Consider the following 11,245-nt stretch of genomic DNA (forward strand, 5'->3'; position numbering starts at 1 on the left):
ACACAACATACACAACTCAATCCGTACAATTTCATGTACATACACGTACATGAACTCACAAGTGCCTTAAGTTGTATTTTACTACACGTTAAAGGAACACGTTGCCTTGGATCGGTCGAGTTGGTCTTTGAAAATCGTTCTGTAACTGTTTGTTGTATAATGTATATGGTTAGAAAGATATTGTAAAAGTAGAATACAATGATCTACACAAATATGCCTCGAAATTGCGTGGTTTTCTTTTTACCCTGTCGACTAACACGGTCGGCCATTTATGGGAGTCAAAATTTTGACTCCCATAAATGGCCGACCGTGAAAGTTCGCGACGTAAAAGGAAAACTGTGCAGTTTCGAGTGATACTTGTGTGGATCATTATATTCTACTTTTAAAACATCTTTCTAACCATATGCATTTCATAACAAACGGTTTCAAATGCTTTTCAAAGACCAACTCGTCCGATCCAAGGCAACGTGTTCCTTTAAGTACAACAATACCTTTCCCCACACACGTTCAACAGTGACCGAAGGCATTATATGTCACCAAGAATGTACAACACTCTCATTCAGCATTGCCTTCTCATGTTTTACACAATGTACCAAAGTTATATTTCAGTTGGTCAATTCAATCAGTAGATGTTGTTTAGATTACGTACATTCATGTAGCATCCAGCATACACAAATCATCCCTATGTATACACATTTGAATGCAATCACAAGATCATCAACACGTACATGTACATCACAAGTGCCTTAAATTGTAATTTACTACACTTTAGGAACAACTGTCAGTTCCCAAATACATCCACGGGCAAACATAACATCTCACCAGAATGTACAACACTCTTGTTACACATTGCCTTCTCATGTTTTACACAAACCAGACTTGTACCAAAGTTGTAGGCTAATTTGAGTTGGTCAATTCGTTCATAATTTTGATGTTGTTAAGATTACGTACATACAGCTACACAAATCATTCATTGGAATGCAATCACAAATGTACATTTCCCCAAAATGTCCATGGGCGAAGGCATATATGTTAACATCTCATCCAGAATGTACAACAGTCTCGTTCAAATTGCCTTCTCATGTTTTACACAATCCAAACATGTACCAAAGTTGCATTTGAGTTGGTCAATTCCTTCATAGATTTGATGTTGCTAAGATTACGTACATTCATATGCAGCAAACAGCATACACAAATCATTCCCTATGTATTTGAATGCTATCACAAGATCGTCAGCACGTACATGGAATCACAAGTGCCTTAAATTGTAATTTACAACACTTCAAGTACAATTTCCCAAATACATCCACGGGCGAAGGCATAACATCTCACCAGAATGTACAACGCATTACACATTGCCTTCTCATGTTTATACACAGACCAGACATGTACCAAAGTTCTATTTGAGTTGTTCAATTCCTTCAGTAAATGACTCACGTTACCACCCACTGCCTCCTCCCTTTGTATCACCCATTAAATAAGCAGTACTTCCTGTATCACTTACATTGGATTGACTGGTACCCCAGCCTAGGGATTGCTGGCCCGATCCATAGCCCCCACCACTATTCTGAGGCTGCTGCATTGGTTGTTGGTTAGGTACCTGAGTTGATTGATTACTACTCTGTGTCATAGTAACCTGTGACTGCTGTGACTGCTGCGGTTGCTGCTGCTGTTGCTGCTGCTGCTGTTGTTGTTGGTTTCCCTGCTGCATGCCTTGCTGCATACCCTGTGCAAGCATGTTGCTCATCATCCCCCATCCAGCCTGACTCAAAGCAGCCAACATAGCCTGGTTCCAGGGGAAGTTCCCCATCTGACCAGGTCCTTGCCCCCCTGGGTTGGCACCCATACCCCCACCAATACCCCCACCAATACCCCCACCCATACCCCCACCCATACCACCACCCATACCCCCACCCATACCTCCACCCATACCAACTCCTACATTTGAAGTATTAACTTGGTTTGGTGGTCCCCCAATACTACCTTGATCTCTGTCCCTGTATCCGTCTCCTCGTCCTCCTATCTTACCCCCTCCGCTACGCCCTCCTCCTCGTCCTCTGCCGCTCTGCGAATAATCTCCTCGAGAATAATACCTCCCTTGATCGGAATAACCTGCCATGAAAATCATCCAAATTCTGTTTGTGGCGTGTCATGGCCTAGTGGTCTAGTTCAACGAAACCAAGCTCTGGTGATGTCAGCTGCAGAGCATGGGTTCAATTCAATGCATTTGAGAATCCAATTGGTAAAAAATAAACCATTGATTCTGATTGAGACTGGACTGTCAAAGTAGCAACGTCTTTAAAATACACCAGATGGTGGTTGATACCTTTTTTCGCATATGTGCACAAAACATAGCTCTTCTGTGTCCTAAATCGAAGGGAGACATGTACATACCTAGAGACAAGAAAGCCACAGTCAGCATACAATAAAGGGGCTAAAATGACCTGGGGAGGGGGGGGTCTGTTCTTACCTCCTCCATATCCATAGCCAGAGTGGTGATCGCTATCTCCCTGCATTCTCATCTTAGGATTTTTAGGTTCCGCTCGGTTCACTTGTAAACTTGTTCCCTAGATGCATCAATGCCAACAAGAAATCATGTTAGTTCAATTAAGGCCTACTATACATGTGTATATGGAACAAGTATGCTTGTCATACCTCGGTAACAAATTGTTTTAGTGGCCATTGGTAGATAGCCAATTACGTGATGTGATACATTGACGCAGATGTGCACTCCACATTATCAACAGAGCAGACGGTAACATGAGTTTCGTTAACCGGTATCGTTACCTTGTTAACCCCCACCATTGGTCAATTTCTAGCGCTTTGTACCATATTAACAGTGAAAAAATTGTTTTTTATTTCAACAACTGTTCGTCTGCTTATAATATGCCTACTTCGTCGTAATACTGTTAAAAGATGGCAACAGAACGCCTTCTTAGAAGAGGAATATTTTACAATGGTTCAACAAAGCAACTTCTCCTACATTATTCGCTTGCAACTTTGATCATTAATTGAGCCCAAATTTCCACAGATTTGTTATCTTATGCATATATTGGAATACACCAAGTGAGAGTACCGACCTTTGACAATAACCAAAGGTGTCCAGTGCCTTTAATACAATGTATAAAAGTGCCTGATTACCCAGGTCAAAATTCCAGTTGAACCTAGTTAACTGGGGTCAACTGGTTCAACTGGATAGTGACCAAAGTCGTCCATTTTCCATTTTAACCAACTGGTTTGGACTAGGTTCAACTGTGTTCAACTAGGTTTAAATTATAAACCAGTTGGTGTCTGTCCATTTTCCATATTAAACCAACTGGTTTTAACTGTGTTTAACTAGTTTATCAACTGGTTTTCAACTAGTTCCAGTTAAACCCAGTTTAACTAGGTTCAACTAGAATTTCGACCTGGGTATATGCCTATTATTAAATATTGAAACTGGACAGCAGACTTATTGGAGTTGGGGGTAGTAAATCGTAGTGGTACCTTGTATATGTGGTCTTCATTGGCAACTATAGTAGCAACATCTGACCTCAAGAAGGTCACAAAACCAAAGCAGCGATACGGCTTAGGAATGTACACATCTGTCACTTCACCAAACTTTGTGAAGTAATTGTAAAGATCCTCCTTAGTCATGTCTTGGGGCATCCGACCTACAAACATCTTCTTGGAATCTTGAGAATTCTGAAAAACACAAACATCCCTTCTTGTTAGAACTCAACTCAACAATCTGATTGCATAAAACTATTTGCAGAAACTTCCACTTCAGGAAAACACATGTGTATGTAAAGAGCCTTGCTGCAAGATGATTTTAACATACAAACATTATGATGACATATCGTGGTCAATGATTTTGTGAATAAGCCAGAAATTATTATAAAGGTAGAAATTTACTGATAAAATAGACACCTTGGTTGGACATAGAACTGCACCCTGAAAAGTAACTGTGTCTTCTGCTAACTCAGAACATATCGAGACGCTGCTGCGAATTTTTTAAATTTTATCACAGTTAAGTTCAAAAGCATGCATATTGCTTACCATCCAAACTCTACACATGGCTTTCTATAGCAATGACTGAATCACATGATAGAATACAGGAGCAGGATTGAAATTCGTAAAAATAATGGTACATGCAAGTGTGTAAATGCTGCAACTTCTAAAATGTGGAATGTACACTGTATAATACACAGGGACTTGGACTCCCTAAAGGAAAAACAAGATTATTGTGATGATGTCAATTGGGTCAATATGGCCCTTAGGCATTAGGGAAGGGGGTTAAAGCTATGCATTGCCAGCACCCATTAAAATCAAGCTTTTAAAAGTATTATTTTTAAATTCCCTATTTTCAATATTTGTGATGGCTATGGCTGTTATATCTCAAAGTATAATATGTAAGTACAAGAATACGTGCTCATATTCCGTACCTTAGGAAGGCCAAGGACAAAACAAAAATGGGAAAACTAAAGGTATCTATATGGGAATTCCAAAGCAGGGGTGCTCGACAAGAAATATTTTCTACAGGATAATCTATGGGAAGATGTTCAGTAAATTCAAAGAGAAATAATGGTAAAAACAAACGATGTCTCCACAGGTGAGGGATGCACGTTTGAGATTGTGTGTTATTTTGTTATAATGAGAGATCGCCTAACATTATAACGGAAAGCTACTTCAAGGTGAGAGCTACTCTTAACCGATTTGCCATCAGGGGCTGAAGCCACCTACTCCTGGAGCTGAAACAGGGCCAACTACCCCCTTTACGGTCCATAATGATGTAGGCAGGATTTTTGTTTTTGTATGCAATTCGCCAGACACACAAGGCCTGAAGGCCACTTCAAGGTGTGGGTCACAATTTTTGTTCTTCCAGGGGCCGTTGCCACCTACTCCAAGGGCTGAAACAGGGTTACCGACTTTTACAGTCCATACGGATGTAGGCTTGGGTATCATCAACCAGAAGCCTGGCTGGTAGAAACAACTACCTCCCCAACTTTATGTAGCAAGTGTCACGACCGGGTTTCGAACCCACACTCTGCTGATCGAACACCAGAGTTTGAATCCGGTGCTCTTAACCGCTAGGCCACGGCACTAGGAGCCTGGCTGGAAAGTACATGTAGAATGTACTACCATCCCAACTTATCTGTACAAGCCTACAATTTGAAATAAACTTACTTTAGAATCAGGAACTTTGACGTCACAGTATCTGCCATCTATGTTGTGTCTCTGTGAAACAACTAAACATTGCACTTTGTAGTCCTTGAACCTCACAAAGCCAAACCCTTTGGATTGATTGTCCATGTTTTTCTTGATCTGTTTGAAAACACAAAGCATCTTTGACGTTTAAAAAAGTTGTATGGATAAGGTCCATAGTTGACACTGTGAAAACTCACTTACAAGACAGTTTATCCATTCTGATTGGTCGAGAGGGCATCACGAGGGGTTGTTTGAATGGATGATATAACACCAGTAAAAAGTGCTGTAACATGGGCGTGGCACGCGAGCTTGCACCACCAGCGCTTATAAGACAGTTTCTTCATTCCTATTGGTCTAGAGCAACAGCTGAAACAGTTGTGCCACATCAAGTGATACGCGCGACGCGCACATCATATCCTTATAAGGAGTTGTTTACCCAAGGGCATTACCATTTCATAGCTGGAGGGGTGTTGTGTTGAAAGAAATCATTAAGAAATTATAATTGTTGCATTTATTTTACCTTTTGACCAAGAACTGTTGATGTTTTTTGACCGAAAAGGTATTTATGAATGGGAATCAAAGTGTGTTGAATTGGTTTTCAACTAGTGGTTTAAACCCGCCGAGGCCTGGCTCTTGGTAATTTACCTCGACTTCGTCTCGGTAAAATTATCAAGTCCAGGCCTCGGCGCGGGTTTAAACCACTAGTTGAAAACCTCTTCACCACACATTGATTCCCTTATTATAACACATTGCCCTACAGTGCCCTTGAAACGCCAGTGTTAGAGTGTATTTCAAATACAGATATTCATCTCCCTTCCCAAGGCATGATCTAACCAAAACCATTTTGCATTAAGGATAACCATTTCTGGTAAACTGGGGCTAGCTGTATGTCTGTATTTGACCAAATGTAACTGCAGTGTCTCCTTAACTTTGAAAACCAAAATTTTGTTAAAATGGCAACATAATACAATCATGTAGTGAAGACAAGCACCAAAAGAGCAGTGGTGAAATGTTAAGTGTTTGTTTATGAATCTTACTCATCATGCTATTATACACGTATATTAAAACTAAACAGCACAATCAAATCCACTGTTTTGTTTTCTACTCGTCGGGTTTTGGCAGAGTTGTTCTCACTGCTATATTATGGATGTACCTCACAAATTAGAACTTCACCAAAGTTTTTCTCAAAGTATTCTCTCATGCTCCCAACAGTCGTCTTCCATGCTAGGCCAAGCACAATCAAATCGACTGTTTTGTTTTCTACACGTCGTGTTTTGGCAGAGTTGTTCTCACTGCTATCATCACCCTTTCGCTTATTATCTGAAAAAGGAACAATCAGAACAACTCAGGTTAATTCAACATAGACAGAATACCATTCGCTTACTATGTGGGTAAAACCAAATAGGCCCTATTCATTACAACCTAGGCTGAACTGTATAATAAATAAAGGGAAATAAATTTATTAATAAACAAAGTTTGGATGTTTTTAAAGGAAAGGTTTGAATGATGGGGATTTACATTCAATCAATCAATCAATCAGTTTATTTTCCACAGTTTCAAAACCACAATCAGTATCAAATCATAGGCAAAGTAAGTTGGAACTTAAAAAAAAAAATAGTTGTTTGATAAGATTAATAAAAATGAATAATAAGCATTGACGTTCGTGAAACTGTGGGGGACCCATACAGAAGCAAGGCTTGTAAGGGTATGGTTCCCTGAGCAAGCTTGTGCATTGAGCCGATAATTATTTAAATTGATGTGTTGTGGAAGAAGACACCCCTCCAGGTAGGAAACATGTTCCGGAGAGGACAAGTGTACTCAAAAAGGCTCAATGCACAAGCTGCTAACAATGAACGTAGTTACCTGTAACAACGAACAAGGGACAAAACAAACAAAGACAAACAAAGACGGGTCAGCAAAGTAAGAAAGGCAACATCTATCAACAATATGAGTTCATTAAAGTACACTTAGATTTACAATGTAGGAAAGACAACATCTATGAACATTGTAAGACTGAGTGACTGAACTTGTCTTAATCCTTTACATACCATACAGACAATGTGAGACTGATGAGCAATAATAATAATTTCACTTTTATCTAGACTGACCAAAGGTCAAAGGAGGTCAAATGATTGGGGATGGGTACATTATAGTCCACCTTGATGGGCCGTTTAATATGGCTCTCTTTTAACATCGGTCTTATTTATATACTCGGCCCAACAAAGTGAGCTACATTGATACTGATAGTAAACACTTGCTTCTACTACTTCTACCAACATTGTACCGTTTACCGTGCTTTCCTTTCCATTAATTACATAACATAACATCTTAAAAAAGACCAGAGTACGACCAAGCCAAGGCCCTAAATAAGACTATAAGAGTGACATTGTATGAATGATACTCACGACTACCAATTGTAGCAATATTGTCATTATGTCAGCAGCTAATGTTTACAATTTATGTTAATATTAATTCATTGTTTCAGGCAGGCTGAAAATGTAAGTAATTCAACAAAAACAAAGTAAAGTTTAATTTAAATTAATTAAGGAGCACAGCAACACAATGTTTTTTACTAGTTAAATTAAAGAATATACCTTTTGGAAATACAGCAATGTAAAGATGATCTCCCCACACATCATCTGGAGGTTGTATCCTGCCTTCCACTACACGAAGTCCCCTCAAGCTACCCGTGCCTGGGTTACGGTATTTCAGCCCCGATGCACACGGGAACTGTGCAGTCAGTGTGCTCAACAACATAGTACCGTCTGGCTCAACCGGTAATTCGATCACTTCAGGGTCCGACTCGTCTTCGACAACACGAATATATGCAGCCATTTTTACTGTCTATGGTGACTGCTAAGGATAATGTCAACTTATTAGATGCACATTAAGTTGCAAATAAGATGTGAGACGAGAACAGACAGGTATTTTCCGTCCCATTCACTTACCCAGCCAGCCGTCTTCCCGCGATGCCGTTCATTAAATTATCATAACATTAATTTGTATCTAAAGAGGGCGCTGTACATCACGGCGAGGGGCGGGGTGTGGATTAAAATAATATGATTTAAAATAATGTTAAAAATAACAAGAAGGCCCCCCAAATAAAATGTATTAATTCACAAAACATGTGGCATGTCGTCCGAGCGGTTTAGAGCAACAAACCGAACTCAGGTGTTTCTGGTCAGCAAAGTTTGGTCGCAGTATTAAGTACGTGTCAATAATACCACTTTGTTCTATGCACTACTTGAAAACAATTGAGATTAAATAGAATTTTGGTTTTTGAGAGAAGGGAAATGGCATGGGGGAGGTCTGAAGGTTCTGAACCTCCCAAAAGCAAAATTTATCTAGGTTGCCTGCTGCCGCATGCACGACAAACTCAATGTTCACTTCAAGGCGTTTCTGAAGGTTCATGAATGATGCATAGGGGCCTTACTCATTGAGACTGAACTTGTCCGCTGTCAGACTTAATTTTGCTCTAACAAAATCTAAAACACTATGAGCTGAGTTACTACACAATTATTTACTAATACACGCGTTTATAATCAAGTTAATTTAATGTTTCTTATATTAGTCATGTGTTATGATTTTGTTCTTCTTCATGTGTTCATATCCTTTCTATTGGGTCTACTGATAAATTTTAAATTTTAACTATTTTCCAAAAGAGTCATAATATTGAAATGAAATTAGTCAATTCAATTCAATAATATGAATCTTTTGGAAAATAGTTAAATTTGAGAATTTATCAGTAGACCTATAGAAAGGATATGAACACATGAAGAAGAACAAAATCATAACACATGACTAATTTTTTATTGTTAGAAATATTGAATTATAATTGTTCTTAAATGCAACCATTAACCAATAATCGAGGTGACCACTTGCATAACATAAATCACATCAATTATTGACAAACTTGCGGTTTAATACACTCAAATAAAAACAAAACTACGACATCGGTAAGTGTTTAATAACAATTTTTTTTTAATAAAACAATAACACTCAAGAACAACAATGACGCCTACATTTTTTGACACATTAATTTCAGTATAAAACCAATATTGTTAAGAAAAAACATTTTCAAGAGATCTGTTTTTTATTGAATGTCGGCCTACAAAAAGTACTATGTGAAGCATATTACGTTATACCGAAATTCATTTAATTTTATAATGTTCTTAAGCCCCATTATTTTCAACTTTTCGTTTTGGGTAGAGAAGTGAACGCAACCTCTGTCTGTTTTGACGTGAATCTCTGCCCTCCATGCGAACACAAATAGTTTTACTCCACCACGCACTTTCTTTTACTTTAAAATATCCTTGTCAATTTTGGTTTGTTCTTTTGTTAAAACCTTTGCAACTATTTTTTTTTCTGATAGGCCAAAACGCCTAAAAATTCATTGACCAGTATGGCATTGGAACGACCAATATCATATCACCGACTCCTCTGATGGCATATTCACTGCCTCCCCAAAACCGAGGAAACAGTTATTTTAGTGAATTACCCACGGTACGTATTTTGCTCAATTTGAAGTCCCTAATACCGCTGGACAACACTTATGTGTTGGCAACAAAATTCGCTCGCAAAACATGTGACCAATAATACTTCTTCCTGTTTTTGTTATTATTAGCCCTTCACTTTCAGCATATGCTATCATTGTGGTCATTGTTCTTATTGGAGGCACTATTTCCTCAAAATGCTGACGCAATAATACAGGTGGAACACGGACTCGACGACTTCGGAGCCATTTTCCCGGAAAATAAACTTACGGGAAAGTCCCGAGAGTTTTTAACCCCACCGCCACACAGCAACCGTTCTCATATGATTCCAATAGTTGGTAAATCCCGGGAGTACTGTTTCCCCAGGAAAATTCTTCACGTCTCCTCTGCTCCCTCACTGATGAGCTTAAATGTTGCCTCACTTCTCCTCGAAACGGGGTAACTCGGTTCCTCATCTTTATCTCGATGGGCTGGAGTGGAACATCCGTTCTGCATTGTAGTCCATTGCTCAGTTTTAATCCAGAAGAATATATGCCGTTGACGACGAGTTGATTGCCAGTTGTCGCATAATGTACATGAATTATTGTTTTTCCATGGAGAAAGCTGTATTTTCTAGACAGGGCCAGGAGAAAAAAAAACTTTGTTCATTAGAAGCGCTCTCAAATCGACCGATATGATGGGCAATGAAGTGGATTTTGGGGGTACGTGACTTTCCGGTATGGCGGTGTTGATCGATGTTGATGTCTTCCTCAATGTCGCGTAACTTCTTCTACGGTCAGCGGCTTCAGAAAACGAGAAGGCAGTGTGAGTTCGTATAATCATGGAGGTAGCTACCTCCACTACCTCCATGGTATAATGATTGCCGTAACAATACCACTGAAAGTGAAGGGTCTCTCTTGGGCTTGCACTTTTGCTGTTTGTGTGTCGGCAGGTGATGGGCGGAGACATAGAGTGGAACCATTATGCCTCCATGGTGGAACCATGTGGAACTGATATTAAAAATCTAGCGATGAGGCCTTGTCCTTTGTTAAAAGGTGACATTAGGGTTGCAAGATCCCCTGGATACAATCTGGATACAACCTGCGATGCGTTATGTCGGTGCATGGCTCACAGAGCATGCACAGGAGAAGAGACAGTCCCACTCCTGCAACCACATTATACCTCACTCCTCCAACCAGTGAAGAAGTACGTCCAATTCCTCCGTGCGTCAATCGCCCATAATTAATAATATCCCCAGAAAAGTTATTTTTACAGCTTGAAACTTTATTCAATAGTCCAAGACTGAAACAATCGACCGAATTTCATTACTGGCACCGCTTTCATTGATGAAAAAACAAAGTTTCACCTACAAGTTTAATGACATAATCATGAACATTCCATCGTTATAACCATAATCACAATGGTTGGGCGTTGAAGTTTACTACATGTACTCCTAAAAAAGTCCGAGTCGTTTCTACAACTTCATTTTTTGCCGGAAATAATCAACTCAGATGAAGTGGCCCAATTTCAGAGCTGCCAAGCACAAGCATGAAATTTCTTCTTAATAAAGATAAACCATTGATTTC

The 11,245-nt window shown here is 39.4% G+C and overlaps 1 protein-coding gene across 1 annotated transcript; it reads right to left on the reverse strand.

The window, feature by feature from the left end:
- Positions 1-415: 415 nt before the first annotated feature.
- LOC117303175 (TAR DNA-binding protein 43-like) lies at positions 416-8,147 on the reverse strand. Its single transcript, XM_033787301.1, has 6 exons — positions 7,782-8,147; positions 6,341-6,507; positions 5,167-5,304; positions 3,487-3,684; positions 2,471-2,567; positions 416-2,112 (listed from the first exon to the last, which is right to left on the reverse strand). The coding sequence occupies exons 1-6, from the start codon at positions 8,020-8,022 to the stop codon at positions 1,439-1,441; spliced, it is 1,515 nt and encodes a 504-aa protein (XP_033643192.1). The 5' UTR covers positions 8,023-8,147; the 3' UTR covers positions 416-1,438.
- Between the last annotated feature and the right edge of the window lie 3,098 nt (positions 8,148-11,245).

The sequence above is a fragment of the Asterias rubens genome, chromosome 19, assembly GCF_902459465.1.
Source record: "Asterias rubens chromosome 19, eAstRub1.3, whole genome shotgun sequence".
Taxonomy (NCBI): domain Eukaryota; kingdom Metazoa; phylum Echinodermata; class Asteroidea; order Forcipulatida; family Asteriidae; genus Asterias; species Asterias rubens.